The following is a 17,294-nucleotide window of genomic DNA, read 5'->3' as shown; positions in this document are numbered from 1 at the left end:
CAGGGCCAGCGGACCATAGCCACCAGCCCGGTCTACCTGCCCTCTGATTTTGGCAGCTAAGAATCATTTTTCCTTTTCTGGGGGGGCAAGGTGAGGGGAGAGGATACATTTCTAAATGGTTTTTTAAAATCAAAATAATATTGCGTGACGTGAAACGATCAGAAATTCACATCTGTGTCCACAAATAAAGTTTCGTTGGAGTGCAGTCCTACTCCTTCCTTTATGTATTTTCTCTGGTTGCTTTCATGCTGCACAGGAGGATTGAGTATGTGACAGGGACCGTATAGCCTGTAAATCCTTACATATTTACTATGTGACCCTTTGCAGAGAGAGTTTTCTGACGCCTGATGTAGATACTTTAATAATGCAGCCTAAGATAGCATTCCTTAAAAAAAAAGTCTCCATATCACACTGTTGATTCATTTTGAGTTTTCAATTAACTAACAACCCTCTATGTTCCTTATACGAACTTTTAAAAATCAGGGGTTTCTCATTATGCACTGCGTTCATTTTTACAACGTTAAGTGTATGGTTTTACGTTTCTTCTTATTCAATTTCAAGTGATTGGTGTTCAAACATCATTCTCACCTGAAAATATCTTTTGGAATCTTGTCTCATAGGGCAGGTTGTCTGACCCTCATAACTTTGTGTCATCTCTAAATTTCCTAGGCATGTCATCATTCTAATTGTTGCTAGAAATGTTGACTAAGGAGGGTTAGGTCTAAATGCCATTGCACTTCTCCTGCTCATTCGTAAATCATCTATTAATCTATGGCATTAGCGAGTTCTGAATCCATATAGTTGTCTTAAAATCCACTCTACATTTCTTTATTTAGTCACAAGGATATTACATGATTTAATCAAATGATTTGCTAAAATCAAGATCATGTCCCTCAACTGTGAGCTTATAAGGTGGGAATTATTTGTCTTGAGAAAATAAATCTACATTGGCTCATGGTTTGCGCTTCTTTTGCAAAGCATCCTTCCTTTGCTAAGCTAAAAATGCGTTGTTGAACTTTGCAAGCAGTGAGATTACAAGATGCGCTAATTTCCTCTTAAATCTTTCACTTCCAACATGGAGTTAGCCTCTCTCCAGGAAGCCCTGAATATTTTAAGCAGTAGTTAGATTTAGAGACCAAAATCTCAGTGCTTGAGTGCACATTATCTTATTTCACGTGAGCACTAGAGAGAGAACAGATTAGCCCAGGGACTTTTGGTAGCTTCAGTGACAAAATAGAAAAAAATGTTTTTTCAAAGGTCATGAATTTATGTTGTTGATTTCACTTCACATTGATCTCTGTGAAGTGTCTTTACCTTGCTCTGACATGATAGTTTATTAATACAATTGTCTGCTCTTTTTTTTTTTTGAGCTACCAGTTTTCTCTTTGTAATTTTAATTTTGCCCTTACATTTTAGAATCTCCTTTTATCACGTCCGTGATCTCTTATCTCAGGCAGCTTTAACTTCAAGCTTCAATTTCTTAAAATACTTTACATAAAAACACAGAGTAAATAGTTCCGTAGTTAATTAGTCTAAGTTTTTAAAGGCTGGTTAAGGAGGTCAGAAAATATAGCCAAGCACTCTCAGAAAAATGTGATGTGCGGAGATACAGGAGGTATCTGTGTTGCAAGTCCTGGGGACGCTGGATAAAGGCAGAGCCCTGGTGGCCTGCCCAGCAGGGGAGGAGATATGGCCGCCTCCACACCGCCCTCTCAGGCCTCCGGGAGGGTCCTCCCAGGAAGGGCTGTCGGCCTCCTGAGGACGGAGGTCACGGAAGCTGGGCCACTCGCCACCCATCTGTCCCACCCCCTCTCCCAGTCTCTCCCAGTCTCTCCCAGCCTGGTGAGGCCCAGTAGAGTGGTCAGTGCCCCCCGCAGAGGCCCCAGATGTCTTGGCGTCAAGACAATATTCTCAAGTGGCCCCAAAGCAAATTTTTTCCTGAGACTTCCAGACTCTGAGACTCCAAATGGGATTCCCCCCAACTCTTTTTATCTCTGTTGGCCCCAGCCCTACAAAACTGTCTTCTCCCGAACAAAGTTGTACCTGGAACCCAGAATTTAGTTATTCGGTGCTTTAGTTCATTTGTCCCAAGATTATTTCAGTTCAGTCCATGTCACCCTCCACTTCAAAGCCACCTTTTCCATTGCCTCTGAACACCATTTATAAAAGAGAAAAACAAAATCCTCCATTTTCGCAAATCTTAGAGCTCCAAGGTCACAGTTCTCCTTTGCAGAAAGCTTTCTCCGTAAACGCCAAGATGAATTCTCACATGTTAAAACAGTTAAGGGCTCCAGTGAAGCAGCCCCTGTCTGCCTCTCTCTGGCTGGACCACTTCACAGAGAGCTGTGGCCGTGGCAGCCCATCACCTCTGCTCCCCTCAGCCCTGCACGTCCTCAGCCTCGAGAGAGGTTCTCTCGGCTCAGCAGCCGTGGGTCGTCCGCGGGGCTCAGGGGAGTCCTGCTCCTCCGCGTCATCAACCCTGACATCCAGACCCTAGCAAAGCCCTAGACCAGGCCCCAAAGCTCAGGCCCTCCTCATGGAGGTTTCCAACCCCTTTGGGGATTCCCAGGTGACCCCGCTGACATAGCACTGCCACAGATCTCACACTTTGGACTGTTCCCCAGGCCACCGAGCCCTCTTTCAGCATCCTGATGCCCCGTCCCAAACCCAGCATGGTGAAAGAAGATGGTTCTCCACCCATCCCAGGTCTGGGTTTCTGGCAGATCCAATGCACAGATGTACACCCAATCTAAAGTTGCGTTAGATTCTTGATTTGATTGGCCGAGAGGTCAAATCCTTGTGCACGCAAGGTGGCCACACAGAAAGGGGACAGAAGCTGTGTGTCTCAGCTTAGCCCCTTTCTGTTTTATGAGGGCTCTGCAGCTGCCAGTGGCGCTGCCCATACAAGTGAGGGTCTTGCCAGATCTGAGAAGCTTAATTCTTGCTGTGACACCCACCACCCTATCATATTTGGGGATTTATTTCACCCTGCAGGCAGGATTTACTAACCTGGGCAGGCATGTGGACAAACGTCTGGCCCTCTGGGTTCTTGAGACAAACTTGGAAGCGACAAGGCCATACCCACGTCTGTGGGAGGACAGTAGGACTGGGGCTATGTCCCTGAGCAATGCTTCTGCCTCTAGATTGCCAGGGCCAGGAAAGCCCCTCACCTATGCTTTCTCCATTTTTCATACATAATTTCATCCACATATGTGTGAACATGTATGAATATGTATTATCCTGTCCTCTTGTTTCCAGGCTGCAACATCTCTACAATGAAGATATTAATTTATATATGTGTTTGTATACACATATTTGTATATGTACAGTCTTCTCATAGATACACGTAATTGGAGACGTAGATAGTTTTTAAAAATAGTTTCCACATCATCGTCTCTATCTCTTCCAATCTGCTTCTTTCTGTTTGTTTGGGTCTATCATTCAGCTTAGAGGGTTTCCTCGGTGCCAATCATCTGCTCATACAAAAGCATGGGTTCTAAAAAACTGCTGGAAAGTTAGGAGTGAATGGTGGCCTTGCCAATCACGAGCTTTACTGTAGGGTAATCTGGCTGGTTTTTTGTTTTTGTTTGTTTGTTTTTAATTAAGGGACCCTCAACTTCACTGTCTTGAAGTCTTTCCTTGTATTCTGGTCAGATTCCCCAAAGGAAACACTTGCATTTCCTGCCGGGTTGCCAGCATTTGGGGAGCAAGGTAGGAGGATAGGGCAGTGGTGGCCTCAGCTCCAAGAAGGCAATGCCCATTCCTTCTCCTTGTTTTCAGTAGGGAAGCCTGAGTCTCAACACAGTCTGGGGTCCCCAGTGCAGAGACGGTCTATTTACACTTTTCAGGTAATAAACCTGCCGCCTTTTGCCGGGATTAGGAAGGGGCAAATAGCCAGCTGCACAGAGCAGAGAAAGGGATTTCTGAGATCATTTCTTAAACAGGCTTTCATCCAGTCCCCCTTATTTTAGTTCCCCTCCTTTACTCCCACTTCCAGGTGTAACTCCTGAATGTTTTAAGGATTTTTAGGTGATTTAGCACAGGCTGCTTCTCAGCTCCTGGTGTAAAGATTTGGTTTTCTTGAGTCCGCTAAGTCATCCACACTCTGGCATCTGGTTCTCAGCTTCCAAGGGTTAATGTCGTCTCCTTTCACATTCTCCCATTCTTGTGGTTTTATGCCTTTAAAAGTAACTTACCATTGTTTTGCAGTGATTCAGGAAAGAGAGAAAGCAGATGCATGTGTTCAATCTACCATCTTTACTCATAATAACATTTCAAAGCAACAAAGGTGACACAGAATTGAGCCAGGGTTAAATGTAGCAATAACCACCCTTGGACCATGGTGTGCCGCAGGGTGAATATGAAGCCACCAAGGATGCTGTTGAGTTAACAGTGAAAATGAGGCTAGAAAGTCGTTCTCAAGACATGGAAGGAAATTACTCTTCTGATATTTTTGCCCATTAATGTTTGCTTCCACATTTAAGAGATGTATGGAAGTTGGTGGGAATGTAAATTGATACAGCCACTATGGAGAACAGCACGGAGGTTCCTTAAAAAACTAAAAGTAGAACTACCGTACGACCCAGCAATCCCACTACTGGGCATATACCCTGAGAAAACCATAATTCAAAAAGAGTCATGCACAACAGTGTTCATTGCAGCTCTATTTACAATAGCCAGGACATGGAAGCAACCGAAGTGTCCATCAACAGATGAATGGATTAAGTTATTTGTAGTGAGGTGGAGGCTAGAGACTGTCATACAGAGTGAAGTAAGTAAGAAAGAGAAAAACAAATACCGTATGCTAACACATGTATATGGAATCTAAAAAAAAAAAATTGTTCTGAAGAACCTAGGGGCAGGACAGGAATAAAAATGCAGACGTAGAGAACTTGAAGACACGGGGAGGGGGAAGGGTGAGCTGGGACGAAGTGAGAGAGTGGCATGGACATATATACACTACCAAATGTAAAATAGATAGCTAGTGGGAAGCAGATGCATAGCACAGGGAGACAGCTTGGTGCTTTGTGACCACCTAGAGGGGTGGGATAGGGAGGGTGAGAGGGACACGCAAGAGGGAGGATATATGGCGATATATGTATATGTATAGCTGATTCACTTTGTTATACAGCAGAAACTAACACAGCATTGTAAAACAATTATATTCCAATAAAGATGTTAAAAAAAAAAAAAAAGAGATGTATGGAAAAACCCCAGAACAGTGGAACCAAACAGTGATTTACAGAACAGATTACCAAGCCTATGAGTAAAAGTTATTTAACCTGAAGGCTAAGAGGTAACAATATTATCAAGTAGATGACTGATTTCCCAAGGGAACTACTCATTAACTACTGTCTGTTTTCCATAAGGGGGTAACAAAAGGAAATAAGTTGAAACTATACCAAGAAAATGGGCAATTAAACATTTGAATGGACATTAGGAGAAAAAAGTGAATTTCTGTCTTTGAAAATATTTACAAATTCTGTGAAATAGAAGGTAGACATGGGCCAGATGACATCCTTCCTTCTCTGTATAATGTACTTTATCATCACGTTAATATTAATGTCTGCATGATATTAACAAGCCCATTCTCCAAGGAAGGCCAGCCATTGGTGTCATTTGTTAGAATGACTGCTATGGGTTTGCCTTAGCAGATGGCCTATGTGAGTTTGGTTTATGCAAGCTCCTATCCAAACTCTTCAATTTCCTGCCTCATTAGAAAGCATAGCCAAAAACAGTTTAATTGACCAAAGATCCCTGAAAACAGAGGAAACGCAATTAAGAATACAAGTCTTTACAATTTATTTACCAGCTCAGAAACATATTTAAAATTATAGAGCATTGGAGTATGGTTCAGAGGAGGTAATTACGCTGTGCTAAATAACTGTTTTTGAGTGTATCTTAAAGCTAGATAATTTACAGCTAGAAGTAATTATTTAAAAGAACTTTCTGTTTTGCTAAAAATATTTAAAAGCACCCAAAGCAAATTACTTATAAATTCAATTCCTACATTAAAGAGGAAAAACTAGTGCCATGAATATTTGTGTTTAGACATTGAAGATATTCAAAGAGGTATGTTTCAAATTAAGAAAAATTGTACTGAAATATATATCTATCTTTTAAGTGCAAAACAACAAATGATATGCAAAGTTTCAAACTGTGATCACTGAATTTCATATTTTTTTATAAAACACCCAGTTTACGATGTAATATAAAGATATTCTATCTAGATTCAATGTGATGATTTGCAAAACTATATATATATTAATTGCAAATTTGTTTTATCTGTTGTTACTGGAAACAAATGTATTAACATCAACCAAACATGCCCCAGGTGGAAAGTCAGGTAATAAGAAGTTTTACTGGAAAGCCGGTGACTTAATGTCACTCTTAGGGATGACTCATCAGACCCTCATTGGTCTTCATCATCTTTGTCAATCAGTCCGCATCAGAGATTCTGGTCCTGTGGGTACTGGCATGTTTCCATTCGGCTTGCTTTGTGATTTCAGAATGTGAGTGTAGGGTGATTACCCTTTTGTTAATTACAGCTTATACTCCACATTTGTTGGGGCTTTTCCCTTAATGATTCTATTTGAAAAGAATTTTGGTTTTATTTCCTAAACAGTGTAGGGACCTACATTTTTTTTTTTTTTTTTTTTAAGAGCCTGGGGGACCTACATTTTTTTAAACAAAATTTTTATTGAAAGCCCATTGAAAAATAAGTTTTACTCAGTAGTCATTTGCTCTTTATCAAAAATTTGTAAAGCATACACATCCTGTTTAAGCGAAAAGTGTCTTTAAAGTTCAACTAAATGAATTAAACTGAGCGAAGAGACTGGAGAAAATTGAGGTAATTCTTTACAAGGTCTATATGATCTGGCCCTTGTTTTTTCTAACTGGCAGCTATAGATTCTAATATGTTACTGTCATTTGGTTCTTAGTTGCAAAATAAACACTAATTTAATCAGTAAAACATTTTTCTAGAAGATTTGTCTGCACCAAACCTATGCTGAATTTTTCACATGAAAGGGTCATTTCTTACTACTCACTAGCTATATCTTTGAAAAATTGTTAGTTTTACAAGTGAAATGATTTGAATTTGCTTTTTAAAGAAAATACGTGAAAAGAAAAAAATGTTACTTTTTTTGTCGTGGCAAGGATATGCCTTCCTCCAGTTTTCTATTTTAAATCTAGTTACGTATATATTAGATTTGTTAAATATGAGCTATGTAAAATATAAACAAAACAAGCAAGTTTAATTACAGAATTATATATAGAAATTAAACAGTGCCATGAAATCATAATGACTGAAGCCAGTGACCATCTTTTCAATAAATAAACCTCTCTATCAATAATGCAGTTTTGTTCAAGGATATAAAGTGTCACATACCATATGAGTTATCTATTGCTGCATAAGAAAATATCTCAAAACTTCAGTGGCTTAAAACAACAGTGTTTGTTATCGCGCGTTTTCTGTGGGTCAGGGACTTAAAGGGTCACTTACTTGTGTGGTTCTGTCTCAGCGTCTGTCATGAAGTTGCTTTCAGGGTGTCAGCCAGAGCTGAGGTCCTCTGAGGGCTCAGCTGGGGCGGGAAGATCCACCTCCGGGCTCACTCACGTGGCTGTTGGCAGGTGGCTTCAGCTCACCCCCCTGTGGGTCTCTTCATGCCCTCACGACGTGGCAGCTGGCTTCCCCCAGAATGAGAATCTAAGAGAGAAAGCAGCCAGGAAGCCACGAGGCTTTTAGGACTTAGTGTCCCCACTTGCCTTTTTTCTATTCATTAGAAGTGAAAGGAAGTTCAGCCCACACTCCAGAATAGCGGGATTAGGCTCCACCTAATTCCATTTGGAAGGGAGTGTCAAAGACCTTGTCAACGTATTTTAAACCACCACATGCACATTCACAACATTGCTGGAAAGTGGCTTAAATGTATTATAACAACCATTTTTTAATATGAACCTGAATTCTCTCCACAAGTCATTACCAGAGGTTAATTAGGCTCTAGGACAGCCGTCCCCAACCTTTTTGGCACCAGGGACGGGTTTTGTGGAAGACAGTTTTGCCACAGACCGGGGAGGGGGGTGGTTTTGGGATGATTCAAGTGCATTACATTTATTGTGCACTTCATTTCTATTAGTATTACACTGTAATATATAATGAAATACTTACACAACACACCCTAATGCAGAATCAGTGGGAGCCCTGAGCTTGTTTTCCTGCAACTAGATGGTCCCATCTGGGGGTGATGGGGACAGTGACACCTGACGTGTGTTGCTTATGTCCAGTCTACTCCGTGAGATGCAGCTTGTCACTTGCCACTCGCAGATCGGGTTTTGATATGAGTCTGCAAGCAATTGATTTATTATGGTCTCTGTGCAGTCAAACCTCTCTGCTAATGATAATTGTATTTGCAGCCAATCCCCAGCGCTAGCGTCACCGCCTCAGCTCCACCTCAGATCATCAGGCATTAGATTCTGATAAGGAGCGTGCAACCTAGATCCCTCACATGCGCAGTTCACAGTAGGGTTTGTGCTCCTATGAGAATCTATTGCCGCAGCTGATCTGACAGGAGGCGGAGCTCAGGCGGTAATGCGAGCCATGGGGAGCGGCTGTAAATACATACGAAGCTTCCCTTGCTCACCTCCTGCTGTGTGCCCAGTTCCTAACGGGCCATGGACCCCTGCTCTAGGGTATTGTCTGCCAGATTGGCGACATCTCTGAAGCACTGAAGGTTCTCAATCCTCTGATCAACACAACTCATCTGTATCCATATTTCAAACAACTTTGTACAATCTGTTTTACTTGAACAATCAAAAGAATCTCTCCACGATCAGACCAGTTGGTAAACTAGATGTGCTTAAATTGAAAACCAAGTAATTTTTTGTTGAATTTTATGTAAAAATATTTGAAAACTTTTGACATAAAAAGTATTTCCATAACATGCATGTTATTTTCCCTTTCATCAATGAAGAGAGGATGGCTGTGTTCCTGTCCCAGCTCAAGCTACCAGCAGCAATGCTGGCTGCTCAAGCTCACGGGAGGCCTGGTCCACCAGGAAAGGATGGGTTACCTGGGCCACCAGGAGACCCTGGGCCCCAAGGTACGTCTTTGAGGACAATATTTGTTTACCAACTCTTTAACTCTCAGTATTTATAACATGCTAATCACAGTTAAGGCAAAACTTATATATATTAATATACATTACAAATATATATTAATATACATGAAAAGTATGTATATTAGATTATATATAATATATAATATATATACTTGGTATGTATTTTATAAATTTATATATACATATGCATATATAATGATTTAATATAGGATATCTTGTTAATATTTGATATTCTAGAAATAAATTTTTAACTATTATTCATTCCAGTTTAAACCTGACTGATAATTATCTGCTAATCTAAATGTATTTAATAACAATACTTATTATGATAATAACAGCAATAATGTGCTTATTTATCATTATTATCTGCAAATTTCTAGTTGTTTATGCCTCACTGTTGATGTAAGCAGACAACAAGAATCTTAGTATCTTAGTATCTTAAAGAAACTGAGGAAAAAGTCTTAAGACCTGCTACTATAATTAGTGATTTGGGTCCGAAATATATTTTTGAGAAATTTTAGAATCCTTTTTCTTCTTCTGCAAAAGTTGTGGATGATAACTTCTGAATTTAAAAAAAAGAAAAATTTCTCTCATTGTTTCTAAATTTTTCAAAGCAAGACTTAAATTGGCAACAAAAAATTTGCTCCACTTATGATAACTTGACAAGACACATGATCTTAAATGTAGCTTGGCTAAATTCAGCTGGCAAGAGCATTTTCTAGAAATGTGATTGGCAATCAGCAGAGGGGCCAAGGGGACCCTGGTTTAGAAGATTCACCGCTCTGACAAGGAAGCATTAGATCCAATGAGTACGTACTGTGAGAGGTAAGGCCAGAGACACTGCTTTTCATGTGTTATTATAGAGGAACTCAAGGGCTCTCCTTGGAATAATCAAAAGCTTGTGTAAAGGAGAAAGACAGAAATGCTAATTTGGAAAGATGCATGCACCCCAATGTTCATTGCAGCACTATTTACAGTAGCCAAGACATGGAAGCAACCTAAGTGTCCATCAACAGATGAATGGATAAAGGAGAAAAGAGAAAGTTAACACCAATATCACATAGGAATACAGTTCAAAATACTATATGTGCGGAGAGTTATTTTCCTTTCACTAGTTCACTTTCCTTCCTATGGCTTCTCTATTTTCTGTAGGAAGGGCCCGAAGGTGATTGCCGTGCCCTCCCTCCCCTGAAAGAGGCACAGCTTTCCCCGGTCGTGGGGTTTGTTAGGATCCTAACTTCCCACTGAGACTGACAAGGCTTCTGGTTTAGCTAGCACAGTGTAAAACAGCGGCAGTGAATCACTCTAGTTTACCTGAACTGTCTTTTCTACCTAGTTTCTCTTAGGTCACAGAGAGGTTTGGCAGGGAATTGGAAGCAAGTGTAGAATCAGGTGTAGCCTTGTGTGTGTACCATTGTGTAAAGGGTGGTTAATTACCATCTTCTGCTAGTTGGGTCTGTTGTGAATTCAGAGTATAGGAGATGGGAAGGAAGACCTTGATAGCCCATCTGAAGATGTTTGATGCCTCAAACCATGTGAAGAACCAGGACTGTCAACACCAGTAGGAGAAAGATCTTGGACAGATGCTTCACACAGTGGCCATCTAAGGGGGCAAGAGCAATGCATGGTCCGGATAGGAAGGAAAGCCCTTCTGGAACTAGAGTCACCTGTCCACACAGACCCCTGTCTCGGGCTCCCTCCCATGCAGGGAAGGCCCATCTGGAAGGCTCTCGGGCAGAGGCCGTGCCAGGTCAGCAGTGTTCGTGCAGCTTTTGGAAACAAGACCTCTGTTCACCACTCATTGGCCTTCACTTCCGCAAAAGATTTCTGTGGGTTTTATCTGCTGTGCTGCCGAGGAGACCTTACCTACTGTTTCCACTCCTGACGGGGCTTCGGATCCAGTTCCTTTTTTAAGGGGTTTTTTCTCTCTTCTTTTACGTTGAAGTATAGTTGATTTACAATGTTGTGTTAGTTTCAGGTTTACAGCAAAGTAAGTACACCTGAATGTACAAAGTGAGTACGCAGCAAACCTTCTCATATAGGTTATCACAGAATATTGAGTAGAGTTCCCTGTGCTATACAGTAGGACCTTGTTGGTTATCTATCTTGTATGTAGTAGTGTGTGTTTGTTCATCCCAAGCTCCTGATTTATCCCTCCCCCAGCCTTTCCCCTTTGGTAACCATAGGTTTGTTTTCTATGTCTGTGAGTCTATTTCTGTTTTGTAAATAAGTTCATTTGTACCATTTTTTTTTAGATTCCACAAATAAGTGATATCATACGGTATTTGTCTTTCTCTGTCTGACTTACTTCACTTAGTATGATCATCTCTAGGTCTAACCATGTTGCTGCAAATGGCATTATTTCATTCTTTTTTATGGCTGAGTAACATTCCATTGTATATATAATTTGAAAGACTTCCCCATATGATTTCCAACGTTTTTAAAAAGAACATTTAGTAAACTTAACAAAACTCTTGTCCCACCAGAGGGTTCTGACAACAGACATATCTTGATTATAACTCAGGTGTCTCCTCAACATTTGCATATCTCCTTTTCAGGATTTGCTACATGCCAGAAATGCAGCCAAAAAATAAAACTCGTGAAATATGGGATTCGTTTTTAAGAAATATTTGCCTGTTAGTCATGCTGTATTGATAATCCTGTCTAAAGACACCAGGAAATCTTACTGTAGAAAAGAAAAGGCCTGCTGGTCAATTTTTGGTGCCTCGCCAGCAGTTGACAGGAACTGAAGGGTTTTTCTCTGGTAGACAGACACATATGAAGTGCTCAGAAGATGCAGTTATGCATGTAACTTCAAAGCTTTGCTCTGCTCGATTTAAAAGTTTTCTCAAAGAGGAAAAAGTATGCATATAAAACTGTTACCCTTTCCATGAGGGACGATTAAAAACATGCTGTTACCCTAGTGACCATGAAACCTTAGGTGCTGTCGGCTGAATCAGTCCTCTTCCTGACACAGCGTGACTGAGTTTGAGGAAAGGCTGCAGTGAGAAGCCCAGCACAGAAAGGGAAACGGAATGAGGGCCCTGAACGTGACGCCGTATGTTCTGCCCACTCACAAGTTCTGTTTGATGGTGGCTCTTCAGAAATTTCTAAAAGGGACTTTTTTTTTTTTTCAGTATTTTTCAGGAAAGAAATCCATTTTCATTTGAAATGAAGTGGTTTGGTTTGAAACATGCACTATGGAATGAGTCCTTTATTATCTTAATCTTTAGGGAAGGACACAAGTTTAAAGGGGTTTCATAAAGATTCCTACGCTTACCTGAGAAGCAGGAGACATGTAGAGAGCAATGAGAAATCGACGTGAGACTACAGGCACACCTCGGAGATATTGCGGGGTTGGTCCCAGGCCACCGCCATAAAGCAAACATTGCAGTAAAGCGAGTCACGAGAATTTTCTGGTTTCTCAGTGCATATGAAAGTTATGCCTGCGCTATTCTGTAGTCTGTTAAGCATGCAGTAGTTTTATGTCTAAAAAGAACAATGTAATTAAAAATGACTTCATCGCTGAAAACTGCTAACCATCATCTGAGCCTTCAGTGCGTCGCGATCTTTTTGCAGGTCTTGCCTCCATGCTGAGGGCTGCTGACTCATCAGGGTACTGGCTGCTGAAGGCTGGGTGCCTGTAGCAATTTCTTAAAATAAGACAACAAAGAAGTTTGCCACACCGACTGACTCTTCCTTTCACAAACAGTTTCTCTGTAGCACGCAATGCTGTTCGATAGCGTTTTACCCACAGTAGAATTTCTTTCAAAGTTGGAGTCAGTCCTCTCAAATCTGCTGCTGCTTTTTTATCTAAGTTTATGTCATATTCTAAGTCCTCTGTTGTCATTTCAACAATCTTCACAGCTTCTTCCCCAGGAGTGGATTCCGTCTCAAGAAACCACTTTCCCTGCTCAGCCATAAGAAGCAACTCCTCATCTGTTGAAAGTTTTATCATGAGATTGCAGCAATTCAGTCACATCTTTAACCTCCACTTCTAGTTCTGGTTCTCCTGCTGTTTCCACCACAGGGGGAAAAGCTTTCCCCCACTGAAGTCTGAACCCCTTCACGTCATCCATGAGGGTTGGAATCAACTTCTTCCAAACTCCTGTTAATGTTGATATTTTGACCTCTCCCCATGAATCACGAATGTTCTTTTTGGCATCTAGGATAGTGAATCCTTTCTGGAAGGTGTTCAGTAGACTCTTCCTAGATCCATCATACGAATCACTACCTAGTGCTGCTATAGCCTTACAGAATGTTATTTTCTAAATAATAAGACTTGAAAGTCAAAATGACTCCTTGATCCATGGGCTGCAGAATGGATGTAGTGTTAGCAGGCGTGAAAACAACACGAATCTTGTTGAACATTTCTGTCAGATCTCTTGGGTGACTAGGCACATTGTCAATGAGCAGTAATAGTTTGGAAGGAATCTTTTTTTCTGCGCAATAGGTCTCAGCAGGGGGCTTAAAATATTCAGTAAGCCATGTTGTAAACAGATGTGCTGCCATCCAGCCTTTGTTGTTCCATTTGCAGAACCCTAACAAATATAATAATCGTGAAAAAATTTGAAATATGGCACCTATAGACTTGCCTGACACAGGGTTGCTACAAACCGTCAATTTGTAAACAATTCAGTATCTGGGAAGTGCAATGAAACCAGGTGTGCCTATATTAGAGGTTAACAATCCAACTTGAAAAGGGGAGGTACTGCTCCTACCAAGACTCTGATAATGAAACGTGTGGACCCTCCTTCAGCACCTGATCTTCTTGCAGTGAGAATAGATGCCAATATGATTCTGAGTTGGGTCACCTCGTTTGCATTTTTCCTAAATTCCCCAAAGGGCAATTGTTGATGCCTTTTTTTTTTTTAATTCAAAAGCATTTCCAGACAGTTTTAGATTTTAACCATCCTGTGGGTTTCTGATCATTGCCTTCCCACTGTGCGCTGGGAGGAGCGCTTTCCTTGGTGTCCTTCATTCCCAGCCCCCAAGAGTGGGAGTTGCTTTGGGGGACACCAGCGCCATCCAGGGCTGCCCACTGGGTGGGACAGGAGCAACTTTGGAGGTGCTGGCCGGGGCAGGCAGGTTGGGCAGGGCAGCTCCCCAGAGGCGTGCTGGGGTGGGGTGCACCGTGTTAGCTAGGCGGATGGGTAGTGACAGAATGCTGCCCATGACCACCTGGCCAAGTAGGCGGAAGGAGAGAAAAACTGGCGCCCACCAGCACTGCTGTGCTCGGAGAACTTTCCACTAGATCCTGCCCCTCTGGCACATGCTCTAAAATTAGCCAATGAATCACTTTTCTCAGACAACCCAGGTGCTTTTCAATCTGCTGTCTCTGTGCTGGGACTCAAAGCAAGTGAGTTTGTGCGTGAGCCCCTCAAGAGTGGAGTCTTGGTTTCCCACAGCCCTCGGGCTCTCCTGGATGTAAGCCCTGCTGGTTTTCAAAGCCAGATGTATGGGGACTTGTCTCCCCAGTGCAGGTCCCCCAGGCTGGCGAGCCTGACATGGGCTCTGTTGGACCCCTCGCTCCTCAGGGGGACCTTCACAGTTGTGATTTCCTTCCCCCTGTGGGTCAGCACGGCAGGGGAGTAGGTGCTAACTAGACCACTTCTCTGCCCCTCCTACCCATCTTGATCTAGCCTTTTCTGTATATGTTCCACTGTGGAAAATCTGTTCTGCTATCTTCAGGTCATTCTCAGAGATAGTTGTTTCATTTGTACCTGTAGTTCTGGTGTGTCCGTGGGAAGAGGTGAGCTCAGGGTTTTCTAGTTCACCTTGATCAGGAACCTTGAAAGAACTTGATTTAAACTTCTTCCAAAAACGTGCTGATCTTCCACCTCTGTGAAAATCCTCAAGAATAGGTACCATACTTGAAAGCCTTATCCATTTTAGAAAGAACCCTGCACACCAAGTAGATGTGGGGTTACAAGGAGAAAACATATCCAGTCATTCTATCCCACATCAATTTTGGAGGGGTGGTATTGGGAATGATGGTTCTTACTTTTGAACTTCTAAAGTTCAGCTGTTATTGGTTTGTAATGGAAGAAACCACCTGTTATGTATAAGCCAGTGGCCCACAGAGTAGTTGACGTGACTGATACAGATTTGACCCTTCAGGTTTGTTAGCAGTAGGGGCCTTAGGAAATAGGAGGCATATGTGTGTCCATATGGTGAAGGGTTCAGTGGCCAATTAGCGGGCCAGAACAAGCAGGCCAGACAATGTGGAAGGCTTGCAGACAGCTTGTAAGGTCCCACATGAAAAGTCATCCTCCCAAATGCCAGTAACACTCTTTTTCTGACCTCATTTTTCCAGCATGCATGTAAATGCACTGATTTACAACTTTAGGAGTAAATCCCTTGTGTTGAAATGGAGATAAAGTCTAACACCTTAAAAACTCCAGCAAGCACAGTTCTGCAATGATGAGAATCTCTAGATGCTTTGGATTAGGGCACTGCTGTTGTTCTGTATTTTTTCCTACATAAGTTACACTGATATCAAACTCTCATCCTGCACCTAGGGGCCCAGAAAACACATGTCTGTTTGAAGCTAGACCAGCCTTTTCGTCTTTTCCAAATTTCAAGAGAGGCCTACCCTAAGGGGGTGAAAAGCTTAATTCTAGAAAATGGAGAAGTTGTTATTGACCTTATTAGCATTCCTATCTGAAATATTGCTGTGAAAAAATTATGTATAGCTGATTCACTTTGTTATAAAGCAGAAACTAACACACCATTGTAAAGCAATTATACTCCAATAAAGATGTTAAAAAATAATAATAATAAGACCCTGGACTTCCCTGGTGGTGCAGTGGTAAAGAATCCGCCTGCCAGTGCAGGGGACACGGGTTTGATCCCTGGTCCAGGAAGACCCCACATGCCGCGGAGCAGCTAAGCTCGTGCGCCACAACTACTGAAGCCCACGTGCCACAACTACTGAGTCTGCGCTCTAGAGCCCGTGAGTCACAACTACTGAGCCCACGTGCCACAACTACTGAAGCCCGCTCGCCTAGAGCCCGTGCTCCGCAACAAGAGAAGCCACCGCAATGAGAAGCCCACGCACTGCAACAAAGAGTAGCCCCCGCTCGCCGCAACTAGAGAAAGCCCGTGTGCAGCAACAAAGACCCAACACAGCCAAAAATAAATAAATAAATAAGACCCTGAGGCTTTTGGGGAGCCTTCATAAGGAATGAGCTTGGGACCTTATTAGGAAAGTTAAGAGTAGAAAGTTCTCATGTGCTTTGTGCACTTCAACATCTTTATCTGTTAATAGTGGGTCCGTATTAACCTAATGATATGAGAGATTTGTACAAACAAGTTGTTACATTTGACAGGAGAAATGTAAATATTACCTTATTATACAAATACACAAATTATTTCTTGTTTTGTGATACCATATGCACTGAAATCCATGTGGAATAATATATTTTGCATTATGTTGAAATCTGAGAACTGAGTTTAAATATGTAGCTTTTAGCACCTACGTTGTTCATTTGGAATTGTGTTCAGTGTTGTTAACCCTCTTGTTAATCGGAAGTTCATGTATCTTCACTTATTTTTCTTTCTTCCTCATTTTTTTAGCCTATGATCTTAAGCCCTCACTGAGATGACTTGAGAGCCACCTTAACGAGGTGTCTGTAATAGCGGGAGCTGGGTTGAACTATTAAATATACCTCAGGTGGTAAATGTTATTTTACTGCAGAAATGTTTAAATATAGATTTGAAAGTGTGCTTTCAAATGACCCTAAGTCCAAACATTTCTCCTTACTGTTCACGTTTGTTAAATGAAAGTCACTTACATAAAAGAAATCCTGGTGATATTTTAGACTTGAGTATGTATCTATTTAGTGTTCACTCCAGTGTTCTGTCTGGGTTCTAGGGTTGTATTGAACCTCTGTAACATAGTTTTCAGATATAAATGTGTGAAGATATTCCACTGGGTGGATTTTCAATATACACCTCAAAATATTTCCTGAATGTTTATCAGTCTGTTGCCAGAGAACACACTTACTTTTTTGTCTCTCTTTTTGTATATCTCTCACTTAGGCTACCGAGGACAGAAGGGAGAAAGAGGGGAACCGGGATTGGGGCTTCCAGGGAGCCCAGGTCTTCCAGGGACCTCAGGTAATAGTGATATTGTCTTCACAACATGAGCAAACCTCCCAAAATAGGAGCCAT

General features: G+C 41.7%; 1 protein-coding gene across 4 annotated transcripts in view; it reads left to right on the top strand.

Annotated features, from left to right (window-relative positions):
• The window catches only part of COL19A1 (collagen type XIX alpha 1 chain), a 379,271-nt gene that overhangs the window by 354,404 nt on the left and 7,573 nt on the right, over positions 1–17,294 (top strand). For all 4 annotated transcript variants that reach the window (XM_057528157.1, XM_057528158.1, XM_057528156.1 and 1 more), the window contains 2 exons: positions 8,973–9,101; positions 17,163–17,240. In XM_057528157.1, the coding sequence (XP_057384140.1) occupies positions 8,973–9,101; positions 17,163–17,240 (207 nt within the window). The remainder of the gene's footprint in view (positions 1–8,972; positions 9,102–17,162; positions 17,241–17,294) is intronic.

Source organism: Balaenoptera acutorostrata, chromosome 14, assembly GCF_949987535.1.
Source record: "Balaenoptera acutorostrata chromosome 14, mBalAcu1.1, whole genome shotgun sequence".
Classification (NCBI taxonomy): Eukaryota; Metazoa; Chordata; class Mammalia; order Artiodactyla; family Balaenopteridae; genus Balaenoptera; species Balaenoptera acutorostrata.
Note: the sequence above shows the minus strand (reverse complement) of the source record. Positions and strands in the feature narration are given on the sequence as shown.